This window comes from Gallinula chloropus (genome assembly GCF_964237585.1).
Source record: "Gallinula chloropus genome assembly, chromosome: 1".
Taxonomy (NCBI): domain Eukaryota; kingdom Metazoa; phylum Chordata; class Aves; order Gruiformes; family Rallidae; genus Gallinula; species Gallinula chloropus.
Window position 1 is genome coordinate 212850255 of NC_140085.1, and position 23811 is coordinate 212874065.

The 23811-nt window shown below is 43.8% G+C and overlaps 1 protein-coding gene across 1 annotated transcript in view; it reads left to right on the forward strand.

Moving 5' to 3' along the window:
* KL (klotho) overlaps window positions 1–23811 on the forward strand; it is a gene marked incomplete at its 3' end in the record, with an annotated part of 55266 nt that overhangs the window by 17668 nt on the left and 13787 nt on the right. The window contains exon 2 of the mRNA XM_084279067.1: window positions 22728–23238. Within this exon, the coding sequence (XP_084135193.1) occupies window positions 22728–23238 (511 nt within the window). The remainder of the gene's footprint in view (window positions 1–22727; window positions 23239–23811) is intronic.

Consider the following 23811-nt stretch of genomic DNA (forward strand, 5'->3'; position numbering starts at 1 on the left):
GGACAAAATGGCTGGGCAACTTTCCCTACCTTATGCACTGTATGAGATCTCTCAAAATGGAAGATTATTTTGCTGTTTGATTTTGATAAAAGATAGAAAAGTGTTGATGCTTTTTCCAGGCTGTTAGGTGTAGCTCTACAGAAGCATTACAGTACAAACCAGGAGTGTGTGTGCAATGTGAATCTCCTAGAATCTCCTAATTGCCTCCATTTGTTGTACTGTGTTTTTGTAGCCAGAAGTGGTTTTGGAGTACCCATCTGAGTTGGTTTTGGATGAAGGTAACCTAGTAACTGCTCTGCAGGAACATAACCAAGTGTTCTCCAGTGGCTAATCGGCTTCTGGTCCATGGATTATTGTAGATATTGCATCCTCAGTCCTACTGTTGGCTAAAGGAGATGTAGGTACTATGGCTGGAAATTAACCACCTACATATTATAATTATATTAGGCAAAGGGATACACTTAATCTCCTTTTCCATCTAACAAGCCCAAAATATACATAAGCCATCTGGCTGCTTACACGAGCTTGTACTGGTTTAAAAATCAGAGACAGTATTTAAGGGGGGGAAAAAACCAACCAGTTACTGGATTTGTTGTTTTTCCTGTCCTCCTGTATTGAATCCTGAGATGCCTCTGATCAGACTGTTGTCTTGGAGTGGGGCTGTAACAAATACTGAGCTATTAGTTTACAAAAACCTCTGTGGCTTTGAGAGCATGTTGATGGATGTCTTAATGGAAATTGGTTGGAAGTTTCTGCTATATCAGCCTAGCTCTTGTTTTAGTCAATTACTTAGAAATGAGGCATCTCTCCAAACTCTTTACTTCAAACTGCCCTACTTCAAAATAGGCAATATGTAAATGGTAGGCATCTGTCTCACAATTAGGTATTGGCCTAATTACCATAATTGGCCTCCTGAGGACTGTTAACATACCTACTATGTGAGCCATGGCAGTGTTCCTTTCTGGCATGTATATAGCTGGACATAGGAGGATGAAATGATGCAATTACAGGAAATATATGAGCTGGCATTTCTGAGGTACATTTTGATCCTAAAATTTGGATTTCTCCCAGAATAGGTTTTCCTTGAATTATTGAAAATATTATTGTACTTTGATATTGGATATTTACATATTATGGTGTATTGGTAGAAGTTCTGAAGACATGGTTATACAGAAACAATTACCAATCCCAGACAAATTCCTTAAAAAGTGTATCTGAAGCTCTGAGGTTACTGAGTTAAGGTTTTAGTTTCTACTTATGTTTATATATCTGCATTTAAAATGGCTTATGGGGAGGGGGGTGTGAACAAAGGTTCTTAGCCTAATCTGGAATCAATAAGGAGGTGGATATGCAGGCATTTTGGTTTTTATATTTGTAGTCCAATGATGAGTCTTATTCATATATACAAATATCTTGACATCACTGGCTTTAAAGTTTGTTCTAGAGCAATTTGAAATTTAGTATTGCATTTTGAAATAATTCACAACAGAGAAGTTCTCCAGTTCCACTTGTGCAGTTCCTTCAACTTAGTATTTTTTTGTAATCATAGAATCATAGAATCATAGGGATTAGAAGGGACCTGGAGAGATCATTGGGTCCAACCCCCTTGCCAAAGCAGCTCCCCAGCTCATATTGCACAGACAGGCGTCCAGACGGGGCTGGAATCTCTCCAGAGATGGAGACTCCACCACCTCCCCGGGCAGCCTGTCCCAGGGCTCTGGCACCCTCACTGGGGAAAAGTTCTTCCCCATGGTGGTGTGGAACTCCCTGTGCTCCAACTTGCAGCCATTGCCCCTTGTCCTGTATCCACAGACCACTGAAAAGGGGTTGCCCATTCCCCCTGCATCCCATACTTCAGATATTTATAAACATTCATAAGGTCCCCCCTTAGTCTTCTTTTCTCCAGGCTGAACAGTCCCAGCTCACTCAGCCTTTCCTCACAGGGGAGATGCTCCAGGCCCTTCATCATCTTTGTAGCTTCCTCTGGACCCTCTCCAGGAGATCCCTGTCTTGTTTATCCCAGGGAGCCCAGAACTGGACACAAGTCTTATAAGAAGTGTTTGAGAGAACTGGGACTGTTTAGCCTGGAGAAGACGAGGCTCAGGGGAGACCTTGCTGATCTCTACAACTACCAGAAGGGAGGTTGTGGCGAGCTGGGGGTCAGCCTCTTCTCACAAAAAACTAGCAATAGGACCAGAGGGAATGGCTGCAAGTTGTGCCAGGGGATGTTCAGGTTAGAAATTAGGAGACATTTCTTCTCTGCAAGAATGGTTGGGCATTGGAATGGGGTATCAGGGAAAGTGGTTGAGTCACTGTCACTTGGGGAGTTCAAGGAAAGGTTGGATGAGGTACTTAGGGACATTGTTTAGTGAGTAATATACGTGGTAGGGGGACGGTTTGACTAGATGGTCTTGGAGGCCTTTTCCAACCTTAATGATTCTGTGATTCTATGATTTCCTAAAGTTCCACTTCTACCTGTTTTTTGAACAACTCCAGGGACGGTGATTCCACCACCACCTGTTCCAATGCTTCACTACTTTTTTGGTGAAGAAATTTTTCCTAATATCCAATCTGAATCTCTCCTGGTACAACTTGAACCCGTTCTGTGGTGGTTTGACCCTGGCTGGAGGCCAGATGCCCACTGAAGTTGCTCTATCACTCCCCTTTTCAGTGGGACAAGGGAGAAGATACATATTAAGAGGCTTAAGAGTTGAAATAAGGACAGGGAGAGATCATTCAACAATTAGTGTCATGAGCAAAACAGACTCAACACAGAATAAAGAAGAAATAGATCATCTATTTACTACACTACACTACACACACAGAAACCAGAATAGGACAAGAGGAATCACAGAATCACAAGGTTGGGAGAGACCTTTGAAGATCATCAAGTCCAACCATTCCCATCCTAAGCTAAACCAGATCCCTAAGTACCTCATCTACCCTTTCTCTGAACACATCCAGGGAAGGTGACTCAACCCCCTCCCTGGGCAGCCTGTTCCAGGCCCTGACAACTCTGTCAGGAAAACATTTGTTTCTAATGTCCAACCTGTCCCTGCCCTGGCACAGCTTCATGCCATTGCCCCTTGTCCCATCTCCTGTCCCCTGGCTGAAGAGACCATCGCCCACCTCTCTACAACCTCCCTTCAGGTAGTTGTAGGTGGGGAGAAGGTCTCCCCTCAGCCTCCTCTTCTCCAGGCTAAACAGCCCCAGCTCCCTCAGCCGCTCCTCAGAGGATTTGCCCTCCAGCCCCTTCCCCAGCCTGGTTGCCCTTCTCTGCACTCGCTCCAGGACCTCAATGTCCTTCTGATGGTGAGGAGCCCAGAACTGGACACATCACTCGAGGTGTGGCCTCACCAATGCCCAGTCCAGGGGCACAATTACCTCCCTAGACCTACTGGCCACCCTGTTTTTGATACAAGCCAAGATGCCATTGGCCTTCTTGGCTGCCTGGGCACACTGCTGGCTCCTATTCATCCTGCAGTCACCCAACACCCCCAGGTCCTTCTCTGCCTGACAGCTCTCCAACCAGTCTTCAGATCTTAAAACACCATCCCCCACCCCTCTATCTTCATGGAATTAACTTTATTCATTATTTCTGTCCCTTCCTTCTCCCCAGGTGTCACAGAGGGGACAGAGAATGGGGGTTTCAGTCAGTTCCTCACGAGTTGGGTACCTTCTTGGTGTGGGGAGGCGTTCCTCACAGCCTCCCCCTGCTCCAGCGTGGAGGCCCATCCCTGGGAGACATGAGCGCCAGGAGCTTTTCCAGTGTGAGTCCTTTCCCCATGGGGCTTCAATTCTTCACCAGCTGCCCCAGAGTCATAAATCATAGAATATCTTTCAGTCTCTCAGGCCCAGACTGCTCCAGCCTGTTCCCCTATGGAGTCACAAGTCCCCCCAGCAAAACTGCTCCGGCGTGGGCCTCTCTTTCCACAGGCTGCAGGCCCTGCCAGGAGCTTGCTCTAATGCAGGTCACAGAACTGTAGCTGGTAGTTATCAACCTTATTAACATGTAGCTTTTTAGGAACTATGCTAAAACATTTATTCAATATTATGTTGGCCAAACTAGTTGGATCCCTGGTACACAAACAATTAAAACCCAGCTTAAGTTCTGTAGATAATATGAAGATTGTGTTTCTAAAGTAAGAACCATATTTCTAATTTTCAAGGCTTTTTGTTTGTTGCAGTTTTCTGTTCTGTAAGACTCCAAGTTTTAGCTCGAATGGTACTTTGTATTATGTTTTCAGAATGCACAAATAAAACAGGAAAAATTATTTGTAAGCTTTTGAGTTAACACACATCTCTCTAGTAGAGAAATTTTATATCTGCCATTAAACATGCATTTAGAAACAGACATAAAGGGACTTACTCATAGCTCAGAAGTGTATTTTCATGGTTTCAGCACACTTTGGATGAGATTTTAAATGTATTTCTCAAATCAAAGGAGATATAAATTGAATCCAGTTTAATCTGTGACTGCAGTGTAGCCAAAAGCCCATAGAAAAACCTGGACAAATACACATAAATCATGCTTGCCCCTGAAGGAATGCAGATTCGATTTTTTTTTCCCACCATGGTTGTCACATTTTGTCCCTCCATCTCTTGACTGATGTCGTTTCTCTGTTGCTTCTTTAAAATTGTGGTAGAATCTTAGAATTGTAGAATGGTTAGGGCTGGAAGGGACCGTAAAGATCATCAAATTCCAAACCCCCTGCCATGGACATGTACCCCAAGAGTATTTCTTGTCCCAGAGAATCTCATTTCCCCTCATCTTTCCCTTCATTGAAATTCCTCTCTTCTGTTCTGGGTTTTGATTTGAACAACTGCACTTTATCTTCTGAGTGGCTGCTGAGGAGTGTGATTTCCTCAGAGTGAAGGTGTCTGACCAAAGTTTGCCTCCTCCAGTGACTGCATCCCTGTTGATGAGGTGCATCTTCACTGAGTAATCACGTTTAGTTCCCCTTACAGTTTCCCAGAGTTTGCTTTTGTAGCCAGACATCCCAGCAGTGATAACAACAGGAAGAATTTTGGCTAATAATTGTCCGCATATTAATTAAAACTTTTCACTTAGACTTGTGGTTCCCTCTGCTGTTGTGAAGATGGGCAGAGAACTCAGACATCAAGACCACTAGGCTATGAGTGACTCTGTTCTACTTGCCTTGTTCATGCACGTGGTCCTGTGATTCACCGTATCAGTCTTTTCAGAGGTTGTTCCTGGTGTAGGGTTTGGAATGAAAAAGTCTGGCTTGGGTCCTCTTGGTTTCTCCAGGATTTTGATGCAATTGGACATCCTCTTCCACAGTGTTTGCTCTTCTCACAGTTACAGTTTCATACAAATGCAAAACTATGTCTTTAGAAGCCACTGGGGATAAAAAAGTTGCACACATTGGCAAACGTGCCATTTGAGAAGCCTGGAGCATCCTGCCTAGCCTCCAGCTGACAGTCCAAAAGACACAGGTTTGTCACAGGTCTTGTGTTGCATTTGCCCATGCAGGTATCTCAGTAGTCCAGAACATCCCAAGTGGTACTGGATGCCTCTGCTTAAGCAACTGAATCTTAGGTCACAAGTGGACATTAACACTTCCGACATCTAATGCTACATGTCAGGATCTGGAGGGGATTTCTGCTCCACAGGAGTGGAGTTCAGATCCTTGAACACAGATGCATGCTGCCATTCATGCTGTGGAATGCCCATGACATTTGCACTGGCTCACAGGAACACCACTTGTGTCAAACACACAGGATCCACAGACAACCCATACTTTTCTGTAGTAGCAGGTCTAGGTTGGGCAGCATCTTTCTCAGACCAAAGTTTGCTTTAGCGTTGGGATTCAGTTGCCTAGAAGTAGAACCAAACCATTACAGAGCTGGCTTTAAGCAAAACAGGGTGGGGAAAGACAAATCAGGCAATAGTTTCCTCCTCCCCTGATTATTGAGCAGTTTTGCAGCTAAAACAGACTCGTGGTCACCCAAAGCAGATCCCATTGAGTCATGGCTGCTGAGTCCATGTAAAGTTCATACACATCCAGTAGCTTGGTACCAGCAACAGCATTACTGTGTTTATGAGGCTATAATGCCTTTTTTCAGCTATCACTCCTGAATCTAGCAGTGATGGTGTGAATTCCTCTGTGGTTTCTGTGGATCAGGACCAAGCAGTACTCCTTTTTGGAGCTGTTAGCTCACTCTTGCCTTTTATGGCCTCGTGATATCATGCCTAAGTCTGAACACAGACCACAGTTCTTTCATCTAGGGTATAGCTATTCCTCAACTTGCACATCGTTTAATACTCTTCTAGTGTGTACAACTTCTGAAGTATAAAAATACAAGTAGGATTACAGCTACAGGATGTAGAACCAAGTTCAAAACTCCTGCAGCTGAAGAGGACCACACAAGAGGAATTCCCACTGAGAATGACACCCTGTCTCCTCTAGTGCAGTTTGAGGGTAATTTGTTTGCCATTGCATTGCACTGTAATCATTGCTTTTGTGTCTTGTTTTACAACCAACTAGACTTCAGATGTCACAGTTGAATGCTTTATTATCTGCAACAATCGTGCAAATGCGACTCTAGAAGTTACTGGATTAACGTTAATGTAGGATACAGTTCCAGTGATTTTTGCAACTTGAGTATTATTTGAAAGGGTGAGTAATTGAAATCACACCCTGCAGTCAGTTCTATTACATGTGCACAAACCAGAACATTTCAGGCAGGTTATATGCAATGAGAGAGTTTGTGTGGGGAGTGCTTTATATTGGGCATGCCTGCAAACACAGCTGGATCTCACGTAAACAGTTGCAGACTGATTAGGAAAAAAGGAAGAATTCCATTTTCACATCTGGTCAGATTGTAATCTGAACAGTTGTATGAAGACTGAATACTGGTACCTTCACATATGTATTGCTTGTCCTGATCAACTGTTTTTTGCATCCATCTAGAGAGCTGGCTGGAACTTTCCATCATACTCCATAGCCCATTGTCATTGATGCACAGCTCTTGTCTCAGAAGGATTAATTTAATAGCCAAGGTTACAGCAGAGTAAACTCAGGTTGTCATAGAATCATAGAATCATAGAATGGTCTGGGTTGGAAGGGGCCCCAAGGATCATAGAGCTCCAACCCCCCTGCCACAGGCAGGGACACCAACCTCCAGGCCTGGAGCTACACAAGGCTGCCCAGGGCCCCATCCAACCTGGCCTTGAACACCTCCAGGGACGGGGCATCCACCACCTCTCTGGGCAGCCTGTTCCAGCCCCTCACCACTCTTTCTGTAAAAAACTTCCCCCTAAGATCTAATCTAAATCTTCCTTCCTTTAGTTTTAATCCATTCCCCCTTGTTCTGCCAGTGTCTACCCTTCTAAAAAGTTGATTCCCCTCCTGTTTGTATGTTCCCTTCAGGTTCTGGAAGGCTTTGAGTTCATCCAAATGTTTGGTTCAAAAAAGAGTCTTTGTAGAGATCATGTAAAGTAAGTGTCCCCTTTGTTCTGAGTTGCAGTTGCCTCTATTATATAACACAGAGCTCTGAGCTGATACTTTTGGTTTTACTTTGCTTTGTGCTGTGCACACCCACCAGTCTTGTTCTGTGCCATTGTCTGTCCAACAACTGAAGTTTTTTCAGTCATTAAACAGTGTTGCTTACTTCATATCCTTTTTGTTTGGTCCTCATTCATTTGGGGCTCCTGTGGTGTCTGATCTCTGGCAATTTGTGGTATATTGGTTGCATAAACCTTAGCTTGTAATTAAAGCTTAATTTGTAATTCCTGTGCCAACCAAACATTGCCATATTATTTACTGATACCCTCCACTGGTGGAGATTTCTTCACATTCCTTTTTTGCTGTTGCTGCCCAGTGGCTCTTGTTTCTCACTGATGAACTCACAAGGGGAAAAACTATCCACCAGCAGATTTATCCAGCTACACCTTCTGAAGCCATTTGGTGGGTAGCACCCAGTCAACCAACCAATCAACCAACCAACCAACCAACCAACCAACCAACCACTGCTGTGGTGTCCTCATATCTCTGATTGCCATGACCTTGTATATCTTGGCACGATTGCCTTGACCTTGTATATCTTGGCACTGCATCAGTTACTGTTCTATTGTGAGATTGATAAAGGATCTGTCAATTTATATTTGCAACCATGGAACTGTTACCTTTGGGTGCTGAAAAGGGTGTGGGTCAATTTTATGTAGTAGAAACATTTACTATAGTATACATTAAATAATCTTGTACCAATTGCTAATGTCTTCTCCTGGAGGAGGCACCTTCTGTTGCTCTAGCCTCTTCAAAGTGACTTTTTATGGGGAACAATTGGATGAAATTCCCATGGTATGCTTTAGGGACCACCTGTTGTTGTAGTTCATTCCTCTGCTACTCTGTTCTTTTAAATATGCTGAGCTTCATAATTGTGCCTTTCACCCACTCTGTAATTTCTGGGTCCCAGGAGCACCACATGCTCCTTTTCATACAGTCTCAACTGACTGGTGTTCCTTGGTTTTGTTATAACGTGGCCTCTGCTGCTTCTGGATAGGCAGCAAAATGCAAATGAAGTGGCCGTGCTGGAACAGCATCCCCGGTGTGGGTACCTACACCAGCCTTTTATGAATGTTGAAGAGGTCAGGTTCTGACATGATCTCCACTCCCATTACTGCACCTTCGGTAACAAATTGGCTAAAGACTTAATCAGACCTGCAAATGGGGCTATTAAATCCTGGGGAAAACCAAACAAACTTCCAAGAGTTATGAGCTCCTGCAGACTTGTAGGGCACAGAGCTTCCTCTTAATTTTTCTCACTGTTGATAAGGTGATTAGTCCACTCCTAAATGTTTTACTCTTTCCTGTAGCACTTGACCTGTTCAACAGTTCACCTACAATTGTGGTCCCCAACTTGCAGCTTACACTTGTTTAATTAACTCTTTCAGCTCTGTTTGAGTCTGGCTGAGGGTTAATATATCATCAGCTGCTAATATTTTTTCCCTTGTTTGGATGACAGGAGTATCTCAAAAACCTGAAGTGCAGTGACATCCTTAGGTGGTGGGTGCATCTAAGCAGTACTGCTGCCCCATAAATGTGGGGGGAAATGCTTCCCAGTCTTCCTCTGATAACAATATCACAAGGACAGCATATGCTAAATCTGCTATGCCCAATTCCATCGTTGTTGCCATAACAGGTGTGGTTTATGGTGTAACAGCATTTAGTGCTCAAAAATCAACCATTAGCCAGTAAATTCCTCTGTCTACTTTTATGATAGGCCAGATTGGAGCATCTGAAATGGCTGAATTTGTACAATTATTTGTTGCTCCAATAAGCTTTTCCCTGTGGTTTGGGGATATTTTCACTGCTTCTGTGGCTGATGGTCGGGCCTCATAAACACTTTGGCATGAGTATTCCTGCAGTCTAATTTCTTTTGGGACTGCAGTTGGGGAAAAGACTCTACCCATTCATCTATAGGTGGTTTAAGAAGCACTGGGGTTTTTAGAGCTGTTCTAACTTGACAAACATTGGTTTGCCCAATCCAGTATCAGTTGATGTGCCTGTAATAATGGCAGGGCAGGGGCTTCTGGCTGTCTCTCTCCTGGGAGCTGCTCAGCATTAAGTTGCATACAGAATGTTCTACTACATGTCCCAGAGCAGCTACATAGTTCAGCTGAGTCAGTTTATTTTGAATCTACTGGTGTGCCCAGGTGTGCTGTTTTTAGCTAGGATGGAGTTGATTTTCTTCATAGCAGCAAGTATGGGGCTGTTCTTTGGATGGGTGCTGGAAACAGTGCTGGTAACACAGGGATGTTTCTGTTATTGCTGAGCGGTGCTTGCACACAGCCAAGGCCTTTTCTGCTTCCCACCCCACCAATGAGTGGGCTGGGGGTGCACAAGGAGTTGGGAGGGGAAACACTGGGGACAGCTGCCCCCAACTAGATCAAAGGGATCTTCCATACCATATGATGTCAAGCTCATCCTATAAACTTGGAGAAAGTTGGCTAGGGAGCTGCTGTTTGGGAACTGGCTGGGTATTGGTCTGCTGGTAGTGAGCAATTGTTTTTCATTTGCATCACTTGGTTTTCTTGGGTTTTATCTATCTGTTTTTATAATAATTGTATTATAATTATTAATAATTTATTGACATAGTCTATTTAAATTCTTAAACTGTTCTTAACCCATGAGTTTTCTCACTTTTACCCTTCCAGTTCTCTTCCCCCGCCCCAGCTTGCTGGGTGGGCAGTGAGCAAGTGGCTCTGTGGTGCTTCGTTGCTGGCTGGGGTTAAGCCAGGACACCAGGATGATTCTGTGTTAATCATTAACACCAGAGGACAGGATTTCTACTCTGAGTGCTTTAAATGCAGGGATAGGGGTATTGAGTATCATGGGCTCTTCAATCTGTCATTTCCACACATGCTGTGTTGTTGGTTTAGCTAGTTAGATTAGGCCCAGCATTTTTGTCACTTCTCTGTCCAGCTGGAACCCACAGTGATGATGGGCTTTATTTTATTTCTGTTAACTTTTACCTCTTGTTAAGAAAACTTTTCTTCCTAACACATCCTTTTAATTCTGTGTGTTCACCTTTTGGTTTGTTTAACTTGTGCCAGCTGTTCTGACACTTCCCAAAGCAATTCTCTTCTTGTGCTTCCACAGATTTTCCCTGATGTCAGACTACTGTGTACCCACTAAGCTACCAGAAATACATTATTTCTCCCTATAAAACACATGGGATAGGAAGCAGAGTTCAGCAGTGTATAGAACAAACATTTCAAAGAGGTGTGTTGAGGGGGTGGATATGGCCAGGCAGGTGTTTCACTTCCTTATGTGTGTCCACCAGAAAACCAGGTGATGCAGGTTTGGCATTCCACACCTCTTTTCCCATAAAGTTATTATAAGTTTTTTATAATTATTTAGTTCTTTTGATTCTGTATATAACTAAAAATAGTTGGTTTTTTTTTTTAACTGATGTAATTAAGAGTGTATATGTTACTGCAGTTGTCATCCTCACTCTGTGACTTGAGAGAACAAGTTTATCTTCCCTTTTGCATTAGGGCAGGGGAGAGCTGTGAGTTTAAGGGCTTTTGAAGCTGTTTTTATGTCCTAGGGAGCTGCTTTGGCAGGGGGGTTGGACCCGATGATCTCTCAAGGTCCCTTCCAACCCCTACAGTTCTATGATTCTATGATTCTGTAGTTTGGAATCTTCTGCAGGCTTCTCAGCTCCTTCTGCAGTTGTTTTGTGTCCTTCTGTCCTGGCTCTGGCTGAGACAATTTTCTTTCTAGTAGCTGGTACAGTGCTGTAATTTGGATTTACTGTGAGAATAATATTGATGACACACTGATGTGTTTAGTTGCTGCTAGGTGGTTATTGTGTCTTCGTGAAGTCAAGGACTTTTCAGCTTCCCACACCCTGCAGAATACATAAACTGGGAGAGCACAGCCAGGAGAGCTGACCCAGACTGGCCAAAGGGATGTTCCCTGACACATAATGTCATGCTCCAGGTAGAACTGGGGAAGCTAGGGGGGTAGGATCGCTGCTTGGAAACAGACTGGACGTTGGGTTGTTTTATTTCCCCTTCTGCATGTGGTGAACATTTGGATTTGCACATAATTTTTTTTATATATCAGCATCAGCATCATCTTCCTTTGTCATCCTATTAAACTTTTTTTATCTCAGCCCACAAGTCTGTTATTTTTTCCATTCTCCTCCCCATCCCACTGGAGACAAAGGGGTGAGCAAGCAGCCGCCTGGTCCTTAGTTACTGCCTGGGTGAAAGCACAACACCTTCTGTATCCAGTTTGCACAAACCTTGATGAGACCAAAGGTTTGGAGCCATAATGGATGCCTTCTCCTCACCAGTACTATTAAAAATAGTGCCTCTTCCAGTTTTTAGCATTTGAATCTCAGTGCTCAGACTGGGTATTATTTTATCAGTTTTATGTATTCTTGACATATATTTGATACAACAATTTTATCTTGGTTTATAAGACTTACTTCTCTCCAGCCAGAGTGTGACTTAAAATTCATTAATATTCCTTTTGCTTTTTGGCTTAATTAGGTATTCAGTTGCCACAACCTTTACCACTGTTCCCAGTAAGGGGTCCTCCAAAGTCATGGTACTTTTCTCCTCCTCCTCCAGCACATTTGTCTGATGATCATCAACTCTTGCAAAGTGTAGCTCTTGTCTTGGTGTGTGCTGTGTACTACAGCCTGTGCAGTTCTGTGCACTTGCTTTTGTGGATTACAACCAAGTTCTCTGTGTCTTTTTCCCTTTCTTGAGGTTATTTTGTATACTTGAGTACGTCAGCATGATTGAAGCCTGACCTGTCCTGCAGATAGTTCATGCTCTGGCAGACAGCTTTGCAGGTCAGTCTCAGTTCTGGAACTTTTCTTTGTTTATGTAGCTCCAGCATGCCCAAAACAATTTTGATACAAACAATTATATCTTGATCTTTCCCTAAAAAACTGCCTGAGCATTGTGTCCCAGATTCCAATCAGTCAAGTCTTTCATCAGGGACTATTTTAGCTCCCTTCAGTACTGCAAGACTCTTGCTCAGCTTTAAATCACTCAAACTGCTCTGTGCTTTTATCTTCTTTTTGTACTCTGTTTAAGAATCTCTCATATCTTTAATATTCACATGGGTCACAACATTCCTTGAACTATTTTTGTGCAGTTCTGTAATTAATCTTTTCTGTCAGAGGTAACGGAAAATGATTAAACACATCAAGTGTATCAGAAGCACTTGTTGTCAGAAATAAAGCTATTTTTACCTCGTCTCCCACTGCTCCTCAAAGTCAAATGCTGCTTAATTCTTTTCCAGATGACCTTTATATTTCCAGAGACTGTTACGTCTCAGGAGACTTCAAACAGCTTTCCCAGCCTACTCGACTCTTGGTCCTTTAGTTTATTTGGATAGGATGTCAACTCCAGTGGTCGTGCCAGCCTGCCTACGTGGTGAGTGGAGGGGAAACAGGTGCTTTTCATCTCACTCGGGTGTGGGCATTATGAATGGCTTGAATTAATTGTGGCCTAGAACCTTTCTCCTCCACCGTGCGTGGGGATTGCTCAGATGCAGGTGTCCTGGTTTGGGTCAGGATGGAGTTAATTTCATTTGTGGCAGCGGATGGAATGCTGTGTTTGGGAGTTAAAATGAAAGCAGTGCTGATAACACCCTGATGGTTTTAGTTGCTGTCAGACAGTCAAGGACTTTCTCAGGTCTTCGTATTTCTCTGTTCATGAGAAAGGAGAGGACGAAGCTAGGACAGGTGACCTAAACTGGCCAAAGGGGGTATTCCATGCCAATTACGTCCTGCCCAGGATATCGGGGGGGCTGACGGGAGGAAGAGCAGGGGCAGCTCTGGGTCGCGCGGTTCTTGGGGGACAGTCGGGTTCCGGGACGGCTCTGGGTGGCACGGCCTGAGCTGTGTGGTTTGGTGAGACACTGCATTGGGTATCAACAGCTTCATATATTTCTGCTCTAAACTCCTGTTAGCATTGTTATATTGTATCTTTCTGTTATCACAAAATCACAGAATCACAGAATCATTGGGGTTGGAAGGGACCTGGAGAGCTCATGGGGTCCAACCCCCCTGCCAAAGCAGCTCCCCAGCTCATATTGCACAGACAGGCGTCCAGACAGGGCTGGAATCTCTCCAGAGATGGAGACTCCATCACCTCCCTGGGCAGCCTGTCCCAGGGCTCTGGCACCCTCACTGTTAAAAAGTTCTTCCCCATGTTGGTGCGGAATTTCCTATGCTCCAGTTTACAGCCATTGCCCCTAGTCCTGAAATCTTAGTAAACTATCTTAGTAAACTATCCTTATCCCAACCCACAGGCCTTTTAGTTTCTTGGTTTTGGGGTTATTTGCCCCTTCCTTTTCCCTTCCCTTGCCTCTCACCCCCCCTTCCCTCTTTCCCTGCTCTTTTCCTTTAAGGAGCAGGCAGCTGCGTGGATCTCGGCTCTCAGCCGGGGTAAAACCACGACAGCAGGTGATGGAAAAAGTAGGTGAGATGATTCCCCCTCTGAAGGTGTTGGCACAGCCTCTGATGGCAGCAGCGGGATTTGCCGGCTGCCTTCCCCCTGGCTGCCATGCCACAGGGCATCTGCCTGAGAGGGAGGGGGAGTCTGAGAGGCTTAACTCGGGGCTTGTGGCACAGCATCTAGGCTTTCTGTACTTCAGAGAAGAGGTTTCCTGCAGCAGTTACCTGACACAGCGAGATCAAGGGGGTTTTGATTTCTTTCTGTCACATTGTGGTCACTGTGTGTTTCTCTGCTCCGTATCTACCTGTGATAATGTTCCCTTATGCTTATACATACAGTGTGCGAAAGTACAAGCCTTCCCAGACTTTCAACTGCTCTAAAATACAAAATTAAAGTGTTAAAATAACTCTTATCTGCTTCTTATCTTTAGGGGTTTTTTTTTTTGGTGGTGTTTTTCTTTCTCTTCTGCTAATATTTTTGGAGTACCTGCCATTCATCCTGATGCCAGTGGGTTAGCTTCATGCTTTCAGGTTACTTCTTTATATTCTCATGCTAGCAAACCTCCACTGTTTTGCCTGTGATAGGGAGAAGTGTTGGGTTTTTTTAAGCTAGTTGCTGTGCCTTCAGACAATTAGAGTACTTAGGGGTGTGGTTTAGCATAGGACAGGAACGGTTGGACTTAAATCCATGATCTTAAAGGTCTTTTCCAACATTGTAATTCTGTGATCTGTGATTAGTTAATGCCGTCTTTGATGTTCTTTTTTGTAGAGGTGAGTATCACACCAAGCAGAGGCATCATTCTGGAGTTAATAGTGCTCTAAAACTTAAGGTACCAGGCTTAATTTTTATTCTACACCATGTCATAATATCTCTGGGTTGAGAATTGGCTGTCGGACTGAGCTCAGAGCTGTGACTAGTGGTGTTCCCCAGGGCTCAGTGTTGGGCCCAGTCCTGTTTAATATCTTCATTGACGACCTTGCTGAGGGAACAGCATCCACCCTCAGCAAGTACCCGATGGTACAAAGCTGGGAGGAGTGGCTGACACGCAGGACACTGCGCTGCCATCCAGAGAGACCTGGACAGGCTGGAGAGCTGGGCAGGGAGAAACCAGATGAGGTTCAACAAAAGCAAGTGGAGAGTCTGGCACCTGGGAAGGAACAACTGCTGGAATCAGTACAGGCTGGGGGATGAGCTGCTGGAGAAGAGCTCAGTGGAGAAGGACCTGGGGGTCCTGGTTGATGACAGGTTGGCCATGAGCCAGCAGTGTGCCCTGGGGGCTGAGAGAGCCCATGGGATCCTGGGGGGCATCAGGAGGAGTGTGGCCAGCAGGTCACAGGAGGTGATCCTCCCCCTCTACTCCGCCCTGGTCAGGCCCCACCTGGAGTGTTGTGTCCAGTTCTGGGCTCCCTGGGATAAAAAAGACAGGGATCTCCTGGAGAGAGTCCAGAGGAGGCTACAAAGATGATGAAGGGCCTGGAACATCTCCCCTGTGAGGAAAGGCTGAGTGAGCTGGGACTGTTCAGCCTGGAGAAAAGAAGACTAAGGGGGGACCTAATTAATGTTTATAAATATCTGAAGTATGGGATGCAGGGGGAATGGGCAGCCCCTTTTCAGTGCTCTGTGGAGACAGGACAAGGGGCAGTGGCTGCAAGTTGGAGCACAGGAAGTTCCACACCAACATGGGGAAGAACTTTTCCCCCGTGAGGGTGCCAGAGCCCTGGGACAGGCTGCCCAGGGAGGTGGTAGAGTCTCCATCTCTGGAGAGATTCCAGCCCCGTCTGGACGCCTGTCTGTGCAGTATGAGCTGGGGAGCTGCTTTGGCAGGGGGGTTGGACCCCATGAGCTCTCCAGGTCCCTTCCAACCCCTATAATTCTATGATTCTGTGATTCTCTCTTCCTGGCTCTTAAAATACATGTACTATTGCTCCCTGCTTTATGTGTAAGGCATAAGTTTGTTCATATTCATGAAGGATCAGACTGTTATGGTGACCAGCACAGCATGAAAAACAGTGACCAAATTCTGCCAAGAATGGAAATGGAACAAAACAGTGTAGTTCAGGTGTGTGATCAATACTTAAAACTGTAATTGCAGCAAATTTTACATTAAGTGGTTATAGACTGAAAAATGTTTGCTCGGCATTCTGTGGACCATTTAGAAACATAATTCTGGTCCCAGGTTGTTTAAACTGGTCAAATTTATGGAACTGATAATCTCTGACAATGTTGGCTAACAGAATTAAAAAAGAAAACTGAAAAAATACATATTCAGGAAGGAATTGACATGCTGGAAGGATGGGATGTCATCCAGAGGGACCTGGACAAGCTGGAGAAGTGGGCCTGTGTGAACCTCATGAGGTTCAACACGGACAAGTGCAGGGTCCTGCACGTTCATCAGGGCATCATCAATACAGGCTGGGAGATGATGTGCTGGAGAGCAGCCTTGCAGAGAAGACTTGGGGGTGATGGTGGATGGAACAAATCCAGAGGAGGGCCAGAAAGGTGATTGGAGGGATGGAGCATCTCTCCTATGAAGACAGGCTGAGAGAGTTGGGCTTGTTCAGCCTCAGGGGAGGAATTATAGCAGCATTCCAGTACCTAAAGGGGCCTACAGGGGAGCTGGGAAGGGTCTTTTTAGGACATGGAGTGATAGGACAAGGGGGAATATTTTTAAATTGGAAGAGTGTAGATGTAGATTGGATATTAAGAAGAAATTCACTACGAGCACGGTGAGACAATGGAACAGGTTGCCTAGGGAGGTGGTGGCTGCCCCCTCCCTGGCAGTGTTCAAGGCCAGGTTGGATGGGGCTTTGAGCAGCCTGGTCTAGTGACAGGTGTCCCTGCCCATGGCAGGAGGGTTGGAACTTGATAGTCTTTAAGGTCTCTTCCAATCCTAACCATTCTATGATTAATATGATTTTATAATAATTGCAGAGGAAAAATTAAGTTATTACATGACTAATGTGTTACCTATAACAAAGTCCCATACTTTACACAGTAAGATATTATCTTACCATTTAAGATACTATCTTGCCTGTTTTGAAATATGGGAAGAACCTTAACCAATTTCTAAATAGCTGCATCTGTTAGTCAGGGTTAAGAATATAATTTTGTGAAAGAGAACGCTTGCCCAAAGTCTGTGTGGGCAAAACCTACTTGACTATGGATCTAAGGCTGAAACATTGCAGGAAATGTGACATCCTTTGTCGTAGCTTTTGATTAAACTACTTTGCTTTTGATGATATGGAGATAAAAAACACACTGTATTTTCCCCTTCTTGGTACAAGGCACGATCTGATGACTAGACTTTCCCATGTAGTTCCAATAATTATATCCATTTCATAAGAGCTTTTCATGTAGGACTGAATAATGACATTTTTGTCACAGTTACATCAGCCCAGTTTCTACTAATCAAAAAGCCTTTGCACATCCTTTCCAATTAACTCTTTTCTTTGTGTTGCTAAATCAGTTTCAGTAATGTTTTCCTGTTCAGTTCCATTTATGTGCAAATAGAGAGTTAATACAGGATAGATTGTCTGAGTGGGGAGAGCAGGTTATTTCACAGAATCACAGAATCACAAGGTTGGAAAAGACCTTGGAAGATCATCAAGTCCAACTATTCCCATCCTAAGCTAAACCAGATCCCTAAGTACCTCAGCTACCCTTTCCTTGAACACATCCAGGAAGGTGACTCAACCCCCTCCCTGGGCAGCCTGTTCCAGGCCCTGACAACTCTGTCAGGAAAACATTTGTTTCTAATGTCCAATCTGTCCCTGCCCTGGCACAGCTTCATGCCATTGCCCCTTGTCCCATCTCCTGTCACCTGGCTGAAGAGACCATGGCCCACCTCTCTACAACCTCCCTTCAGGTAGTTGTAGGTGGGGAGAAGGTCTCCCCTCAGCCTCCTCTTCTCCAGGCTAAACAGCCCCAGCTCCCTCAGCCGCTCCTCAGAGGATTTGCCCTCCAGCCCCTTCCCCAGCCTCGTTGCCCTTCTCTGCACTCGCTCCAGGACCTCAATGTCCTTCTTATGGTGGGGAGCCCAGAACTGGACCCAGCACTCGAGGTGTGGCCTCACCAATGCCCAGTACAGGGGCACAATTACCTCCCTAGACCTACTGGGTATTTGTGAAGTGTATTTGTGAAATGAGAGTAGTATTATTGGTTCAGAAGACACACGACTTAAAATTGAGACAAATCTTTCTAGAGGGATAAACACAAATTAAGGAATCATAATGTTCTCAATTACAATTTGCTGTTGTGAATGTTATGCATCATAGATCTAAGTACTAAGATCTAAGTAAGTAGATCTAAGTGCTAAGAACTTGCAGAATGATACCTGTCAGTAAGGTCTTAATGAACTTGGGCAGGAATTTAGAGTAGTCAGACAAAAAAAGTCTGTGTATTACTAAATTGACTTTACCTAATGCTTCTTGCACTGTGTAGATCTGTCCTGCAATAGAGTAGGACATGACTGTGTCAGATCGTGATGCCTGTTTGCCTATGTTGAATGATTCCTGCTGTAACTGCAGGATTTTGTAGGATTAGCTCACACTGTGGCATTGCAGGGGGTGTTTCTGCCTAGGAAATGTGTTTCATGCTTCATCAAGACTGGATTCTGGCATTATTGATTGGCTCACACAGGGGTCTCTCTGAAGCTGACCTAACATAATCAATACCAGCTTCACAACTTGACTATAGATAGAGTGTGGTCTCTCCAGGTAGGTATATTGGGTGGTGAAGTCAGGGGGAGAAGAATCTGTCAGCTTGAAAATGAGACTGTGCCAGAGCCTTAAACATGAGTGAAGTACAAATGGGCTTAGCTAAGGACCAGCTACACCTTGTGGTTCTCTTTCATGGTGACTATTTTCTGTGATGTAAGCATTTTCAGGGTAAGGTAAATGCTGCTTGAAAGCCTTCTTGACAGTATGTTGCCAAGGAATGGTGTGACAACTATATGCCTGTGTTCAGGCAGCTGAGTGAAGCCTGAGACCTCCTTTTGCCTGTAGTGGGAGCTTGGGCATGTGGCTCACATGTGGACATCAAAATACAAGATGACTTCAGCATAAAATGAGTCCCACCTTAGGAGTGGGATTCATCTGTCTGGAGATAGGTATAGGTGCAAATTATCATTTGACACATCCTACAGTATCCCAGGGGCCTCTGTGGGGATGAGAGATGTAATTTAGGATTTATGGGAGACTTTCTGATCTTTTTGAAACTGCAGCTAGAGTTTGGAATAGTCTGAAATCTCTAAAACTGTGTTAGATACCTAATGTTAGGCAAATTAATTCTGTCCCAGATTTCCATAGAGACACTGCTCTGTCAGTGGCTTCTTCCAGCTCTATTTCTCTGCATTTTTGAACTATTTCATTAATCTATGTCCACAGAGCCTAGGGACTTTGATGCACTATTTTCTATGTTTAGCTGTTTTTTGGGGTTTTTTTTAATGGAAATAGCTTAATTCCACTTCATGTGCACTCGAGGGGGCTGACATTTAAGTGGGCTTCTTCTCACCTGTTTTCATCTGTCTCTAGAACGCGTCTCGTCAGAACTAAGTAACAGGCTTTGTCACCAGAGGAGAGAGATGGACTCCCAAAGAGTGACTCACCCTGCATATCTTCGACACCAGTCTTCTCATTTCTGTAGAGGCAGACTAGATCATGGAATCACAGAATCATAGAATGGTCTGTGTTGGAAGGGACCCCAAGGATCACAGAGCTCCAACCCCCCTGCCACAGGCAGGGACACCAACCTCCAGGCCTGGAGCTACACAAGGTTGCCCAGGGCCCCATCCAACCTGGCCTTGAACACCTCCAGGGACGGGGAATCCACCACCTCTCTGGGCAGCCTGTTCCAGCCCCTCACCACTCTCTCTGTAGAAAACTTCCCCCTAAGATCTAATCTAAGCCTTCCTTCCTTTAGTTTTAATCCATTCCCCCTTGTCCTGCCAGTGTCTGCCCTTTGAACAAGTTGATTCCCCTCCTGTTTGTATGTTCCCTTCAGGCACTGGAAGGCTGCAATGAGGCTCTCCACAACCTTCTCTTCTCCAGGCTGAACAATCCCAGCTCCCCCAGCCTCTCTTCATAGGGCAGCTGCTCCAGCCCTCTAATCATCTTTGTGGCTCCTCTGAACGCTCTCCAACAGTTCTACATCTTTCTTGTATTGGGGGCCCACTTAGAAAGCACAGCTGAGAAGGATAATCCCTTCTTGTTACACTTCATATTTTTTCCTTGCAACGAGGGAGTAAACAGGACCTCCTTGTATGTGGAAAGGGCTAACCCATAGGATTCCCTTCCTTCTTTCTTTGTGGTAGATGCAGGGACACTAAAATGCTGGAAGATCTCTCTCCACTGATAGGAGTAGGACCAAGCATTATGGGGCAAGTCCTCCATAGTCCTCAAAGTGTGCTGTGGGTGGGCAGCATACTTGCAAGTGCAGAAATGAAATGGTGTGTTTGAGAATGCATGGTGGTAACATTTGAGACAGTACAGCTGAGGATGAGTCAGGTCCACCAGAAGACAACACCTTTATGAGGGAAAACCTGGGTGGGCAAATTTGAGTATTTGTTCCCAATGGTATGTTTAAGATCATAGTTAAAGTGTTGGGCATGTAGCACTTTGGTCATGGGGCATAGTGCCTTTTTCATCTTTCATTGGCATAATGGAGGTTTGGTGTGAAGTAAATCAAGTCTGTGCTTAGGTCAGCTCTCATTTTTGACATGAGACTTTGAAGTAGGAACTCTATTTAGTTTCTCACCAAATCCATTGTATTAATGTAGACAGATGGTAGGACTGCACCACGATTCGTTGAGCTCTTGATGTATAATAAATGAGGGCATGTGTGTTGAAGTTGGAACTGAGAGCTGGGATCAGATACATGTACCTATGTGTGTGCTGTGAAACAGAGTTTGGAAGATTGGTCTCTTTGGGTTTTGGTGACCACTGTAAGAGGGGATGGGTTCAGTCTCCTCTAGAACTAGTCTCACATCTGCACAGATGTTTTATATACCCCATGAGGACTCAAAGGCAGCTGGTTTTTGTGTGTGGGCAACTGAGATGAGCTTTGATTATTGATCTTACCTTTAGTTGTCCTTCACTTTCATTGTTTTTCTCCCAGCAGTGAGAATTAAAATTCTGCAAGAACAGTAGAATGATAGAATTCATTATTTTTCCTGGGTAATTAACAGTGTCTGCGTCAAAAATGATTAATAATCTTAATTGTTTAATGCTCCTAGTAACACTGGCAGCTGGAAATCATTGCAGTTCAAAGCTTGAATGGTAAGAGTGTCTGCAAAGGAAACAGTGAACAGCAGCTATCAATACATTAATGATAAAATTTACCAGCATACCAACTTCATGGAGGGGAATTGTAAGGCTTTCTATACAGTTTATATTCCAGAGGGGGCTAAAAATGCCTGTGACATTCCAAATAACAGTCTGTCATGTGTATTCCCCACACCTGTGAATTTGTATGGTGAGAGTGGACGTTCATGTGGTCACAACACCTATTAACTGAGAGATCTCCAAATGCAAATGCAGACTGGGCATAGTTACCCAGTAGGCTTTATTCACATGAATAGAATCTCATATATTTTATCACTGACCTTGAAAAAGAAGCATTGCAATTTCTACTAATGTGTAGAGGACAAAAAAAAATAGGATGTTGATTCATAGAGCAGTCAAAATTCTTTAATAAGATAGGTGCAAAGTAAAAAAAATACCTTCTAGATGGTGAAAGTCTTTGGAATTGAGGTATTTTAGGTGAGCATATGCTCACAGGGTAATGCTATGGCCACATAAGCAGAAATAGTGTATTAAATTGTCTCTTGTTTTGCTGCTGGCAAGACTACCACTGGCATATTATGTCCAGTTCTGCTTCTGCAGTTTAAGACAGATGATGACAAATTGGAAGAGAATCAGAGGAGAGCAGTGAGAATGGTTAGAGGGCTTGAAGCTATGCCTGAAGATAATGCGAGGAGGCTCCAGGAACTTAATCTATTTAGCTTTCAAAGGGAACATCAAGAGACTGTTTCAACTGCCTCTGTAAGATCATGGGGGGAAAAAAAAAACACATTTGGTAGAAAAGATCTCCCCACACTAACAGATAAAATTACACCAAGACAAGTGGTTGAAATGTCATGGTAGAGATAAATAGCAAATTTTAATAAAACAAATTAAGTCGAGTTATTGAAATAATATTTCAGGAGTGCTGGTATATTGTTTGTCACCAGGCTTCTCCAAATCCAGATTGCTAGCTTTTCCTAGCAATCTGGTTCAGGCAGGGATAAGTTCAAGGGTGTTTCTTTGTTTTGTATTGTTTGAGAGACCCAGGCAGTTCTTAAGAATGACCCTTCCTTCTTTACATGTGAATCTACAGGTAAAGTGATATTTCTATAATGAAAACATTGAAACATGTTTAGGGAAATGTGGGTGTGGGTTTGTTGTTTGGTTTTTTTTTTTAATAGTGAAATTACTGAGTCTGAACCCAATAATAAAAGTTAATAAAGGTGCCTAGTTAATTACCAAGAGTGTGTTCAGTGTCTGGAATAATATCTCATGGAAAACTCTTTTTCCTGGCCAACTAGCAATTTCTGCTTGAACCATGGTATTAATGTGGTACTAAAGGAGGAGTTGTAAACTGCTGATGAATGAATAAGCCTGAGCCCTCAATTGCATGTTTATGTGGTTACTATGTGACACTGAACCTCAGTACTTGAGACTAATTATGTTACTTAAAATGGAATTTCAGGTGCATTAATTGCAGTCTTTCTTTCCAACAGGCCCACGCCAAAGTCTGGCATCTCTACAATGATCACTTTCGTCCAACTCAAAGAGGAAAAGTGTCCATTGCCCTTAGCTCCCACTGGATAAAACCTCAACATATGTCTGAAAAAAACATAAAAGAATGTCAAAAATCCCTTGAATTTGTTCTTGGATGGTTTGCTAAGCCCATATTTATCGATGGTGACTATCCAGAGAGCATGAGGAGTAACCTCTCATCTCTGTTGCCTGAATTCAGTGAAGTTGAGAAGAAGTATATCAAGGGAACAGCAGACTTTTTTGCTCTTTCTTTTGGAGCTACTCTGAGTTTCCAGCTCTTGGACTCCCACATGAAATTCCAGCAGTTGGAATCAGTAAGCCTGAGGCAGCTTCTTTACTGGATAAGCAGTGAATATAACAACCCCCAAATATTCATTGTGGAGAACAGCTGGTTTGTTTCTGGTAGCACCAAGAGAGATGATGCCAAATACATTTACTATCTCAAAAAGTTCATTATGGAAACTTTAAAAGGTAGGACTGAGGTTGTATTAACATGTGCTTGACAAAATCATAATGCAAAAGAGTCTAGAGAGACATGTTAAAGAACTAGGCTGAAACCTAATTTTAGTCTGTAACATTCATCTTGGCACTTGTGAAATAAGGCTTCAAATCCCTTTCCTGGGTTTGTTCTTTTTAGCTCCTGAATACCCTTAATGTCTGCAGATGGCATTTGGTGAGCTTGATGCTCCTTTGAAATCAAGTTCTGCTGTCTTTGGTGGGAGGAAGTGCAATGTGTGAGCACTACGCTCTCAGTGGACTTAGGGAGATTTACTGTGTTATTTATTAATGGTTATTTTCCACTTCTTAGATGTATGAATGTGTATGCACAAGATGTGAGAATATATATGTGGGATGGTAAATACTATGCAGTAAGAGTTCCTCTGAAGAGAGCGTAAGGCTGAAAGAATAAATTGTAAATTAAAACTTTCAACCTTTTCATTCTGCTTCTCAGTGTTGCCCTTGCACAAATTTTAGCTTGGAGCAGCTCTGGACATCAATCACATTAATATGAATTCACAACAGGTTAAGGAGAACTGAATGTTT